A 14,912-nucleotide genomic window follows, 5' to 3' on the forward strand; every position below is an offset into this window, starting at 1 on the left:
AATATAGTTAGGGGAATACAATTATCATGTGAACAATAGAGAACGAGCATTCCAACCCATCTAAAGACCGCCCAGATGACGCAAAAGGACACTCTCTAACCTCCAAAAATAGCAGAAAATGTTAAAGCTACAGGGGTCATATGAGAGTAAGGAGACCACTCTTGGGTCTCAAATAACAAACCTCTTTTTTTAATATTGAGAATTAACATCACTTGTTTTTGTAGATGAAAGGTTAAGTTAAACCAAAATAGATTTAACAAGTAAGTATAAGCTCCATCATTTTATATGATTACCTGGCATCCCATAATAGGCTAGGAAAGAGAGGCGTTAAGAATATCGAAGGTTTTGCTATATCTTACATCAACCATGAAGTTTTACACCAGCTATAAAGGTCAGCAATTAACAACAAGAAATCCAGGATAAAAACAAACATATTTCTGAGAATGAGAATACAAATTGCAATATAAATCAAGATATATATAGGGAAATGGTTTGGTGCTTGCAATATACTGTAATGCTATAGATCGGAAGTCTGCTCTTTTAAGTAATGTGTAGTGCAAGAGGGGGTAATAGTCTGAGGCCCCAGGTATTAATTTAGTAAAGCAACATCTGTTGTACAAAGAACAATAGCCTCATTGCAATTATAGTTATTAATATGTTGCCCCCAGAGGTTCAGTATTTATTTTTAGAAACTGTGTAGATAACAATAAAAGTGCACAAGCTGACGAAATAAGATAGACAGCATAACAAGCTCTCTGCCTGCCAGGAGCTCCGTGATATAGTGAGTGATCTGCCAGGGTCCTCCATCGATGCCTACGCATCTATTGATAAGCTGGCTGTGCTTCATATAATGATCCTCAAGTAATAGACATACAGAGGGATATTTATCAAGCCGTCAACCGCAAATACGCAGGAATTCTGCAGCGTAATTGTGGCGAGCCTGATTCGACCCATTTATCAAAGCCTACAGACCGGCAAAAGTTGAAATTTGTGACGTAACATACGATCGGTCTCAATGGACACAGATCGATGCTTACATCATTACAGATGTGCCGAATAAAAATGTTGCCATTTATCAAACTTCTAACAGGTACGCTCGCCACTATTCTGGCCCAGCGTACCTGGTTTTCAATCCCCCCACCCTGGAGACCGTGGATGCCATAGGAATCAATGGGAGTCTGAAAGCAGTGAAAGCTCATGTTCGATGCTGCCAGATATCCCATTAATTCCTATGGGAGAATAAAAGTTATGTTTACACCTAACACCCTAACATAAGCCCCGAGTGTAAACACCCCTAATCTGCCGCCCCCTACACCGCTGCCACCTACATTATACTTATTAACCCCTAATCTGCCACCCTCTACATCGCCGCCACCTACATTATACTTATTAACCCCTAATCTGCCATCCCGACACCGCTGACACCTACATAAAGTTATTAACTGCTACCCTGCCGCTCCCGGAGCCCACCGCAACTAAATAAATGTATTAACCCCTATCCCTCTGCTCCCAGAGCCCACCGCAACTCTAATAAAGTTATTAACCCCTATCCCGCCACTCCCAGACCCCTCCGCAACTAAATACATGTATTAACCCCTAAACCCCTGGTCTCTCACATCACTACCACTTACTAAACCTATTAACCCCTAAACCGCCAGCCCCCCACATCGCCATAAACTAAATTAGGCTATTAACCCCTAAACCTAACAACCCGCTAACTTTATATTAAATATTAACTCATCCCTATCTTATAATAAATTTAAACTTACCTTTAGAATTAAAATATATATTAAACTACTAATTAACCTACCCTAAATATTATACTAAAATTACATTAAACTAACAATTATATTAACTATATTACATATTTAAAAACCTAACCCTACTCAAGTTATTTAAATCTACTATTAAAAATTACTAAGTTACAAAAAAAATAACTACTAAGTTACACAAAATAAAAAACACTGTTACACAAAATAAAAAACACTGTTACACAAAATAAATAAATTATTAAATATTTAAACTAATTACACCTAATCTAATAGCCCTATCAAAATAAAAAAGCCTCCCAAAAAATAAAAATAAAAACCTAGCCTACACTAAACTACCAATGGCCCTTAAAAGGGCCTTTTTCGGGGCATTGCCCCAAAGAAATCAGCTCTTTTACCTGTTAAAAAAAAATACAAATACCCCCCAACAGTAAAACCCACCACCCACACAACCAACACCCCCAAATAAAAACCTATCTAAAAAACCTAAGCTCCCTATTGCCCTGAAAAGGGCATTTGTATGGACATTGCCCTTAAAAGGGCATTCAGCTCTTTTACTGCCCAAAGTCCCTAACCTAAAATTAAAACCCACCCAATAAACCCTTAAAAAAACCTAACACTAACCCCGAAGATCCACTTACAGTTTTCAAAGACCGGACATTCGTCCTCATTCAAGCGGCAGAGGTCCTCAGCGAAGCCGGCAGAAGTCTTCATCCAAGCGGACCAAAGTCTTCATCCAAGTGGGCAGAAGTCTTCATCCAGACGGCATCTTCTATCTTCAACCAATAGGATTGAGCTTTCATCCTATTGGCTGATTCAATCAGCCAATAGGATTGAGCTTACATTCTATTGGCTGATTGGAATAGCCAAAAGAATGCAAGCTCAATCCTATTGGCTGATTGGATCAGCCAATAGGATGAAAGCTCAATCCTATTGGCTGATTGCAACAGCCAATAGGATTGTTTCCCCTTTAATTCTGATTGGCTGATAGAATTTTATCAGCCAATCGGAATGTAAGAGATGCCATCTTGGATGACGTCATTTAAAGGAAACTTCATTCTTCAAGAGACATCGTAAGAAGAGGATGCTCCGCGCCGGATGTCTTGAAGATAGAAGATGCCGTCTGGATGAAGACTTCTGCCCGCTTGGATGAAGAATTCTGCCGGCTTCGCTGAGGACTTCTGCCGCTTGAATGAGGATGGATGTCCGGTCTTCGAAAACTGTAAGTGGATCTTCGGGGGTTAGTGTTAGGTTTTTTTAAGGGTTTATTGGGTGGGTTTTATTTTTTAGATTAGGGGTTGGGCAGAAAAAGAGCTAAATGCCCATACAAATGCCCTTTTCAGGGCAATGGGGGCAATGGGGAGCTTAGGTTTTTTAGGTAGGTTTTTATTTGGGGGGGTTTGGTTGTGTGGGTGGTGGGTTTTACTGTTGGGTGGGTGTTTGTATTTTGTTTTTACAGGTAATCTTATTTTCAAAATTTGGAGATCTCAAAACATACCACTTATAGAAAACTAGTCCTAAAGCCCGTGTACACAGGACATTTTCTGCAGTGCAGTGGTCCCACCCGGCCCTGCCTACTCCAGCAGGTCATGCCCCACCATGCCCGCTCTGCTAACCACGCCCCTCGCCATGTCCACTCCCCGTTCATTCCTGCCGCTCCCACCCACCCTCTCTACTGTCTGTTCCTCACGGCCTTGACTGATCCTTCCTTCTGACCAGGTATGTTTGTCTCATGCTGCAGTCTCTACTGCGCATGACTGCATCGGACAAACATACCTGGCCTTTTATAATATAGGATATTAAAAATAAATGATTTAATATTATTATATTTGAACAATATGATTAAGATATTCATTAAGTCAGTGGTTAGAAGATTACTTTTCACATGGGAGTATTTTACTAAATATTACCCAGTGAGGATACAAAAATAAATACTAAGAGGCATATTTAAGAAATGTCTTGCGGACCTGATCCGACAGTGCGGATCAGGTCCGCAAGACATCGCTGAATGCGGAGAGCAATACGCTCTCCGCATTTAACATTGCACCAGCAGCTCACAAGAGCTGCTGGTGCAACGCTGCCCCCTGCAGACTCGCGGCCACTGGGCCGCCAGCAGGAAGGTGTCAATCGTACTCGATCGGGTTGAATTGTTGCGATTGCTGTCCGCCTGCTCAGAGCAGGCGGACAGGGTTGTGGAACAGCGGTCTTAGTGACCGCTGCTTCATAACTGCTGTTTCTGGCGAGTCTGAAGACTCGCCAGAAACACGGGCCATCAAGCTCCTTTCGGAGCTTGATAGATAGGCCCCTAAGTCAATTTAGAAATTCATCGGTTTTGTCAGAAGACCCGTTTAGTCACAAATGGTCAGAAATTGTATGAATGGCGGGGTATCAGGGGAGAAGAGGGAAAGGGAAATCTTTGTGGTGTGTGTGGGGGGGGGGGTTTGGGGAGGGAAGGGAAACAAATTAAACAGACACAGGAGAAGTGAGAGTTGATTAGGGTCTGATAGCAAACTGAATATGAGAAACTTGTACATCATTATATTGCGAATTTTAAGAGAATAAATAGGATTAAAGCAATTTTTGTTTTATCTGAAAGTTTTATGTGACATGATTAACAGATAAGATATGTACTAGATATTTAATCCTATAATATTTTATAATGTCAATGCTAGTTGATTACTGTACACATATTCATACTCTTATTCTAGAATTATTGTTATTGTGCTATAGCTGATATTATTTACATGTATAGAAAGCAATACTTAATGACAGAAACTGCAAGAATTATTTTACTAATTATTTCAGTTTTTATTTTTGAAAGTGATTGTAAGTTTCTTACAGTATTGTTCTTTCTCTCTTTTTCTGATTGTCTATACAAATATATATATGTATTTGTGTCTCTAAATAAAATAAAATAAAAAAATAAATAAAAAAACAGGGGTATGGAGATGCCCTAGACCCATGAGCAGAAACAAAGGCTCATAAAATAAAGAATCCTTATCAATATTGTGTACTGGGGACAGAGATAAATACAAACCCTTTATGTATCTGAACAATGTTGTATATAATTTGTTTTCCATTTAAAATCTGCATTGCTAGAACCTTTAATAATCTTTAAAGCTCATTTCATACAAAACATAAGGTACTTCAGTCTAAAAATATTCTGGTAATTAGGTACCAAGAATTTGTTTACTTTATTCTTCCTCTGCTGTTAATCATATTCTATGAGACTTACAATCTGTAACATTAGTCCTATAACAACATTATATTCATGATAAAACATTGTGGTCTCTTTGTGCAGAAAATCATCAGACACACTATAGGGATATTTACGCGGGCAGGAAACGAAAGTTTTGCATGGCTTCAGAATTTGCTGTCATCTAAGAACTTCAGAAGCTGCATTCAGGAAGTCAGAACCTTTAACATCTCGAACACTAATCGCTATCAGTTCATACAGGAGCTTTCTCAGTGCACGTTTGGGATTCTATATCACACCAAAAATCATGGGAGGCTCAATATTACTGATGTCACAGACTCCATGTATGACACAGAACTGAGAAGAATGTCTACTCAACTTGGTAAGTAATAACCAGTATGTTTTCTTGACTTGATCAGTATGATGTGCGCTACAGAATGACCCTTGATATAAAGGATGACATTGTCTTAACTGCTCCTCAATCCTTTTGTTCCGGGTCTAATCCTTAGATTACAAGTGGAGCTCTAATTAGCGCTAACACTGCAGAATTAAGCTTTTTGCACGCATCGGATTGCGCACGTATTAGAAGTTGAAAGTTAAAACTTTGTGCACATGGGAAACCCAACGCACACTAACAGCTTGAATATTTTCTGCCATGTAGTTCTCCAGGTACTACCTAGGTATCTCTTCAACACACAGACACTATTATTCACAGCAGCAGAATAAATAATGATTGTATATTACAATAACGTTATACTTTTAGTTATGACGAATGTTATGTATTGATAATGTGTTACCTTTCATGGTCCTTTAAATGCTTAGCTAGTGATGGTGACAAAACAAAGTCATTTTGCATTAAAATTCTGTGATAAATATTATCTGTTATGTAAAACTTATTCAAAGATGGTAAAGTGATCAAGTTCTGTGTCAGGAATTAGCACCACAATATACAGAGCACAATCTGAAGGGTGAAGGTAGAGAAGAGTAGAAGTAATATGACTGACATTACATACAGGCGCACCTCGGAGATATTGCGGGCTCGGTTCCAGACCACCGCATTAAAGCAAATATAGCAATATAGTGAGTCACGCTCATTTTTTTGTTTCCCAGTGTATATAAAAGTTATATTTAAACTATAATTTAGTCTATTAAAGGGATAGTAATGTCCAAATTAAACTGTCATGACTTAGATAGGGTATGTAATTTTAAACACTTTTCTAATTTACTTTTATCATCAAATTTGCTTTGTTCTCTTGTTATTCTTAATTGAAATCTAAACCTAGGAAGGCTCATATGGTAATTTCTGAGCCCTTGAAGGCCGCCTCTTATCTGAATGCATTTGGCAGTTTTCACAGCTAGATGGCGTTAGTTCATATGTTTCATATAGATAACATTGTGCTCATGTGCGTGAAGTTATTTAAGAGTCAGTCAAAAGATCTGAGATAAGGAGGCAGTCTGCAGAATCTTAGATACAAGGTAATTACAGAGGTATAAAGTATATTTCTATAACAGTGTTGGTTATGCAAAACTGGAGAATGGTAAATAAAGTGATTATCTATCTTTTTAAACAATAGCATTTTTGGTGTTTACTATCCCATTAAGTGTGCAATAGCATTAGGTCCAAAAAAATCAATATACATTCCTTAATTTAAAAATACTTTATTGATAAAAAAGTGCTAACCATCATCTGAGCCTTCAGTGAGTTATGATCGTTTTGCTGGTGGTGTGTATGTATATATATATATATATATATATATATATATATATATATATATATATATATATATATATATATATATATATATATATATATGTGTGTGTGTTTATATGTGTATATATGTGTTTATATGTGTATTTATGTGTATATGTGTTTATATGTGTGTATATGTGTTTATATGTGTATATATGTGTTTATATGTTTATATGTGTATATATGTGTTTTTATATGTTTATATGTGTATATATGTGTTTATATATGTGTTTATATGTGTATATATGTGTTTATATGTGTATTTATGTGTATATGTGTTTATATGTGTGTATATGTGTTTATATGTGTATATATGTGTTTATATGTTTATATGTGTATATATGTGTTTTTATATGTTTATATGTGTATATATGTGTTTATATATGTGTTTATATGTGTATATATGTGTTTATATGTGTATTTATGTGTATATATGTGTATATATGTGTATATATGTGTTTATATGTGTATATATGTGTTTATATGTGTATTTATGTGTTTATATGTGTATATATGTGTTTATATGTGTATATATGTGTTTATATGTGTATTTATGTGTTTATATGTGTATATGTTGGTAAAATGGAGCTGTTGGACTTGCTTGACACAGGCTTGCCACAAACTTTCAATATCTGCGAAGCGCAATAAAGTGAAGCACAATAAAACAAATTATGCCTGTTTAATAAAAGGGATTAATAAGGGAGCACCAATACAGATATTTTACTATAAGTGCAATAATTATTTGCAATCAGTTAATGCACTTATAGGGGGATATGTATCAAGTGTCAACCTTAAAATATGCCGCTCTGGCAGCATCGAACATAAGCTTTCGCTGCTTTCAGACTTTCATTGATTTTTATGGCATCCGCGGCCTCCAGGGTGGCGGATTGAAAACCAGGTACACTGGGCCGGAATAGCCGCGAGCGTACCTGTTAGAAGTTTGATAAATGGGAAAAAGTGTCAAATAGAGCCGAATGTGTATTCGGAACATCTGTAATGACGTAAGCATCGATAGGATCCTAGTTTAATTTATTTGTAGTATAATAGTTAGGGTAGGTTAATTAATAATTTAATAGTTTTAAGGGCCATTGGTAGTTTATTGTAGGCTAGGGTTTTTTTCTTAATTTGGGGGGGGGGCTTTTTTATTTTGATAGGGCTATTAGTTTAGGTGTAATTCTTTTTTATTTTTAATAATGTGTTTTTTTATTTTTCGTAATTTAGTATTTGTTTTTTTTTGTAACTTAGTGTTTGTTTTTTTCAGTAATTTAGTACTTGTAATAATGTTTAATTGTATATTTAAATAATTTGAGTAGGGTTAGGTTTCTTTAATATGTAATTAACTTTATTTAATTGGTATTTTAATTTAATTGTAGGATAATAGTTAGGGTAGGTTAATTAATAGTTTAAAATAGTTTATTTTAATTCTACAGGTAAGTTTTAATTTATTTGAAGATAGGGATGTTGTAATTTTAATTTAAAGTTAGAGGGTTGTTAGTTTTAGGGGTTAATAGCTTAACTTAGTTTTTGGCGATGTGGGGGACTGACGGTTTAGGGGTTAATAGGTTTAGTTAGTGGTAGTGATGTGGCAGACCAGAGGTTTAGGGGTTAATACATTTATTTAGTGGTGGCAGTGTCGGGGAGCAGCGGGATAGGGGTTAATAACATTATGTAGGTGCGACGATGTCGGGGAGCAGCGGGATAGCGGTTAATAACTTTATTTAGGTTGTGGCGGAGTTGGGGAGTGGCGGGATAGTGGTTAATAACTTTAGTTATGTTGCGGAAATGTCGGGGATCAGCGGAATAGGGGTTAAACATTTTAGTATAGTGGCAGTGTTTAGTGACAGGGTATAAATAAAGTTGGGAAAAATCCAAATAGATACGAGATCGATGACTGTTAGTTAACGACAGTCCGGTGTTCATCGCCCCATACCTGGTGCGCGTCTTTTTGACGCTTTTTTTATAAATAAGGAGAGCATATTGAGATACGCGGCCACAATGTTAGGCGATGTTAGGGGAGCGTATTGACCCCCGCGAATGCAACAAAGTTGACGGCTTAATAGATATCCCCCATAGAGGGGTAGTCTCGCTATTTTATGAGTTGCAAAGGTAGGCAACAGTAAAAGAGTGCTAACCCCTCTTCAATTTGAAAATCAATACATAAAGGAATAAGATGTATTTAAAACCGGGTGAATTGAATATAGTTATTCATAACTTTACTTTATTTAACAGAATTAAGACACATTCATACTTATAAACACTTTAGGCCCGATTTATGAAAGTGCGAGCGGACATGATACGATGTAGCGTATCATGTCCACCGCACATTGCTAAATGCAAACAGCATACGAGGTCGGCATTTATCATTGCACAAGCAGTTCTTGTGAACTGCTTGTGCAATGTCGCCCCCTGCAGATTCACGGCCAATTGGCCACCAGCGTGGGGTGTCAATCAGCCCGATCGTATAGGATCGGTGGATTTCTGTCCCCTGCCTCAGAGCAGGCCGACAAGTTATGGAGCAGCGGTCTTTAGACCGCTGCTTATAACTTCTGTTTTCAGCGAGCTTGAAGGCTCGTGCGGGAACAGGGGCATTAAACTCAATTCGGAGCTTGATAATTTGGCCCCTTAAACTCTAACGCTAAATGAATAAAGTGCTGTGTGATAATATATGTGTCTGGTAAGATGAAATAGATCTACACAAGAACAAGCTGGCTTAATACAGCATATATAGGGTTAAGGAAACTGATATTATTGCTAGAGCTGGGGTCTGATACTATAATAAGTTTCATAATTATTAAGAGAGTCTGATATGGCTTTTATGTAGTTCAAGATAATAGCAAGATGCTTATGTATAAATAATTAAACGCCATATTAGATAGGTTTACTTAGCATATACAGGGACAGTCAACACCAGAATTTTTGCTGTTTTAAAAGAGAGATAATCCCTTAATTACCCATTCCCAACATATTTATAATAATACACGTTTTACCTCTGTAATTACCTTGTATCTAAGCCTCTGCATACTGCCCCCTTATTTCAGTTCTTTTGATAGACTTGCATATTAGCCAATCAGTGCTCACTCATCTGTAAATTCACGTGCATGAGCTCAATGTTATCTATATGAAACACATGAACTAACTCCCTCTAGTGAAAAACTGTCAAAATGCATTTAGATTAGAGGCGGCCTTCAAGGTCTAAGAAATTAGCATATGATCCTCCTAGGTTTAGCGTTCAACTAAGAATATTAAGAGAACAAAGCAAAATTGGTGATAAAAGTAAATTCGAAAGTTGTTTAAAATGACATGCCCAATCTGAATCATGAAAGGTTTTTTTGGACTTGACTGTCCCTTTAAGCATATCACACACTGATTCCTGCAGTTTCGTCTCACATAAACTTCTGATGTATATAACAATATTGAGTACTGTGCTTGTAAAACAGAGAATCTATTGAGGCTTAAGGATAGTAATGCAATCTTTGTGTTTTGCGAATAAATATCATATTTGTCCAGTTAGTTAAGCATATCAATCAAATATACAGGGAGACAGTCACACACTATTCCCTGCAGTTACGTTTTAAATAAACTCCTTCTATAGCGGAAGTTATATTAAATATTATCTTGCCCTATGCTTGTTATTTATTTCATATACTTAGACAGACAATATCAAGTAGCCAAATGCTGGCGATAGCATACAAAATTCTTCACACACACTAGCGTATATCTGAATAGCGGTTAGAGTAAGCTAATTAAAACTGAGAGACAGAGCTCTCTGAAGCCGGTCCCCTGCCATGTGTTTCACTGTCACGCTTCCTCATAGGGGATACGCGCCGGCCGTTGGTTTGGTCTTTTTATCAGTTCACAGGTCACTCCCCTTCAAAATCATTGGTTACATGAGGGGATGGTTTACTGCTAGATAGGTTGAAAAGAGCATCAATCAAGTATAGACAGCCAGTGACAATTGTATCAATTTAAATTTCTGTTCGGTCATACTTTGGGATATTCGCTACATTTTTACATATATTGTGGTTAATTGACATGCTTTGAAAACATCTATGTATATGGTCTGTGTTTAGTGGGCAGTGTTTTTATGTTACAGATCTAAAAAGCTATGCCTCTACCTGATAATGCAATTATGTATTTATTTTGCTTCAAACAGGCAAAGATAATGTTATTGTGGTGCTGGATGACCTGAGTGATAGCAGCACAGTGGAGAAATTGAGAATCCTGGACACACAGCCCAAGATCAAGTCCCTAACTAAAGATCTGATCCTTGTCAGTGAGAGAGAGAAAAAATGGAATAAACAGCCGATAGAGCATAAACTAACGGAAGTTATAAAAACAGTAACTGTATCAGAAACAGATTATCCAGCCTCACCTTCAAGCAATCTAAATCACACTACTCCCCCATACCCTGACTCGTATGGTTCTCCTCCTTCCCTGACACACACTGCTCCCTCCTTACCCTGACACACACTGCCCCCCTTACCCAGACACACACTGCTCCCTCCTTCCCTGACACACAGTGCCCCCCTTACTGTGACACACACTGCCCCCCTTACCCTGACACACACTGCTCCCCCCTTACCCTGACACACACTGCTCCCTCCTTACCCTGACACACACTGCCCCCCTTACCCTGACTCACACTACTCCCCCTTACCCAGACACACACTGCTCCCCCTTACCCAGACACAAACTGCTCCCCCCTTACCCAGACACACACTGCTCCCCCCTTACCCTGACACACACTGCTCCCCCCTTACCCTGACACACACTGCTCCCCCCTTACCCTGACACACACTGCTCCCCCTTACCCAGACACACACTGCTCCCCCCTTACCCAGACACACACTGATCCCCCCTTACCCTGACACACACTGCTCCCCCTTACCCAGACACACACTGCTCCCCCCTTACCCAGACACACACTGCTCCCCCTAACCCTGACACACACTGCTCCCCCCTTACCCTGACACATACTGCTCCCCACTTACCCTGACACACACTGCTCCCCCTTACCCAGACACACACTGCTCCCCCTTACCCTGACACACACTGCCCCCCTTACCCTGACACACACTGCTCCCTCCTTACCCTGACACACACTGCTCCCCCTTACCCTGACACACACTGCCCCCCTTACCCTGACACACACTGCTCCCCCTTACCCTGACACACACTGCTCCCTCCTTACCCCTGACACACACTGCTCCCCCCTTACCCTGACACACACTGCTCCAACTTACCCTGACACAAACTGCTCCCTCTTACCCTGACACACACTGCTCCCCCCTTACCCAGACACACACTGCTCCCCCCTTACCCTGGCACACACTGCTGCCCCCTTACCCTGACACACACTGCTCCCCCTTACCTTGACACACACTGCTCCCCCCTTACCCTGACACACACTGCTCCCCCTTACCCTGACACACACTGCTATTGATTATCTGGCTTTGTAAATTATTCAGCAGATATTTGATTTTTATTGCAATGAACCTTGTTTTATCGTATGAAGCACAGCAAAGTGAAAAATAAAAACAATTAAAACATTTTTCAAGCTATATTTTATTACAGAATCTTTTCCAAGAGATAAGTAATTATATTCTTGGTATAAGAGATGAAGTATAAATTTCACGTATCTGATTTTGTTTATTACATAACTTGTGTCAAAGGGACAAAGGTGTGGGATAAATATAAAGGAGAAAAGACAATAAAACAAAGTTATTAAACTCATAAGTCATAAGGAAATAATGTGCAGGGAAATGTTACATTAAAGTGATGGCAAATACAAATGTTTGTGAAACGCTAGGATTTACCAGTGCAACAAATAAAGGGGACTTTCAGAAGTATAATAGTGCGCAAACGTTAGCGCTCCACTCATAATCTAACGCTTAGACACTTATAGTACTTATATTAGGGTGCATACAGCCATTAAACAATTGCAACTGGTGGCAAAGAGTCCAATAAAATAACTGCTGTTGGAATTCCTCAGAGAAAGATAAAAACGTCATAGTGTTATACTGTGGTTTATTTCAAGCAATTAGGAACTCACATACTCCAGATCTGTATTCCAGCTCTGGCATTAAGCGCTTGATACAAACTCCAATGGCAGAAGCAGGAATACTTATACAATCTTCTATTTATTACAATATAAAAATATGTAACATTACAACAAAGATAAAACCAATCTAAGGCATCAAAGTCACTCTGGGTGTAGCACAAATAAGGGAAGACTAGAATTGCAATCGGATGCTCACCACAGTCCTTGGTAAACACTCCGCTTAACATCACAATCGTTTCACCACTCATTTGTGGCTTTTTTCGAGGAGAACACCTGAAAAAGCCACATATTAGTGATGAAACGACCGTTGGAGTAAGCGGAGAGACTGAGCAGCTCACTGGTTGAGGTATTTACCGTCATTTGAGAGGTGTAATTAAGTGTTTATCTAGGACTGTTGTAAGTTTGGAACAACCATTGGCAATTCTATTCTGCGATTATTTCATATTGCAAGAATGTTTTCTTAACAGAATATGTTCTATTCTATTTCTAAATAAATATTTCTCTATATATGAGATCATTTTTTGACAGTTATATATCTATTTATAGCGAGATAGGTATATGAATATTTATGTCAAGATATCTTGAGATATATATATCTCTTTGAAAATCCATCTGAGATATTGTTTAATGTGCATAAGATTGTAATGTGATTTTTTTCATTATCTCCATAGTTAAACCTATATCTATACATATAAATGCATGTTTCTCTATGTATGTGTATGCATGTCAATGTAAAATCCCTGCGGCGGCTTTTTTTTTCTAACATCCGAGATCTTATATCTTTCAGCCCTTATAACTTTTGTGTGCAATATTTTTTTTAATACATTTTATAAGATGGTGTTAATAGGAGTGTAACTGTACTTTGTAATGTATGTTTGAAGTTGAAAAGTATTTTTGTGTAAAAGGCGCGTGCAATCGCGATTTAGTAATATCTGCGCAATGAAAAAAGACCATATAGTGCGTGGAAAACTCATACCATGCAACTTGTAATCTGCCCTTAGAGGTTTATATAGCAGCATATCCTCTGATACTTTTCCTCCCTCATTAGGTATCAAAAGGCTCTGTCTGGGGTCCCTTGCTATTTTTTATCTATACATCCTCCCTTGTAAAACGTATATCATCCTATGGCTGTCAGTACCACTTTTATGCTGATGATAACCAAATCTCTTTCCTTTCCTGATATATCTCCTTTACTCAACCAGATTACTAGCTGTCTCTCTAAAAATTTCCTCTTCACACTACCTCCAACTCAATGTTTCTAAATCTGGTCTGCTTGTTATTACTGACATTTATCTTACTATAGGAGACTTTAAGCATCTCATCCCAGGTCCACTGTTTTGGTGTCACCCTGGACTCTGAACTTACTTTAACTCCACATATGCAAATGCTCAGCAATTCCTGGCATGCAAATCTATGCAGCATTTCTAGAATTCATCCTTTCCTTACCCAAGAAATAGCAAAAATAATAAATTAATTCACTAATTTTTCTTTCCATATTGACAACTGCAACCTTCTCCTAAATGGCCTTCCCAAAACCTGACTCTTCCCCCGCCAGTCAATCATGAATTCTTCAGCTGAACTCATACATCTAAATAGCTGATTTACATCAACTGTCAGTGCCTACACTGGCTACCTATTGTTAGGATCCTCAGATATTTTGCTATCAAGCCAATCCTGGCCAGTAGTCTTGTTATCCCAAAGTCAAGTGGAGTGATAAGTCAAGGCAGAGTCGACAGGCCAGAGGTCAAACCAAATGGTAACAGGAAATAGAATCAGAGTCCAAAAGCTTAGTCAGGAAAATCCAAGGTCAGAACCAATGAACATACAGAAGTAAGTGTATAATAATAAACAGAGGTTACAGCAGGGGGTGCAAGTAAAGGTACAGAAGTGTATAATAATAAATCTTGATTACTGCAAGGGGGGGGTCAAGTGAAGGTACAGAAGTAAGTATATAAAAATAAAAAGAGGTTACTTCAGGGGGGTGAAGGTACAGAAGTAAATGTATAATAATAAACAAATGTTATACGGGGGGCGTCAGGTGAGGGTACAGAAGTAAGTGTATAATAATAAACAGAGGTTACTGCAGGGGGCAGGTGAAGGTACAGAAGTAAGTATATAAAAATAAACAGAGGTTAC

At 38.2% G+C, this 14,912-nt stretch overlaps 1 protein-coding gene across 2 annotated transcripts in view; it reads left to right on the forward strand.

Moving 5' to 3' along the window:
• LOC128642361 (kinesin-like protein Klp68D) overlaps positions 1 to 12,266 on the forward strand; it is a 97,256-nt gene extending 84,990 nt beyond the window's left edge. For both annotated transcript variants that reach the window (XM_053695111.1, XM_053695113.1), the window contains exons 8-9: positions 5,071 to 5,347; positions 10,869 to 12,266. In XM_053695111.1, coding sequence (XP_053551086.1) covers positions 5,071 to 5,347; positions 10,869 to 11,179 — 588 coding nt within the window. In that variant the 3' untranslated portion in view covers positions 11,180 to 12,266. The remainder of the gene's footprint in view (positions 1 to 5,070; positions 5,348 to 10,868) is intronic.
• Positions 12,267 to 14,912: the final 2,646 nt, after the last annotated feature.

Source organism: Bombina bombina, chromosome 11 (assembly GCF_027579735.1).
Source record: "Bombina bombina isolate aBomBom1 chromosome 11, aBomBom1.pri, whole genome shotgun sequence".
Lineage (NCBI taxonomy): Eukaryota > Metazoa > Chordata > Amphibia > Anura > Bombinatoridae > Bombina > Bombina bombina.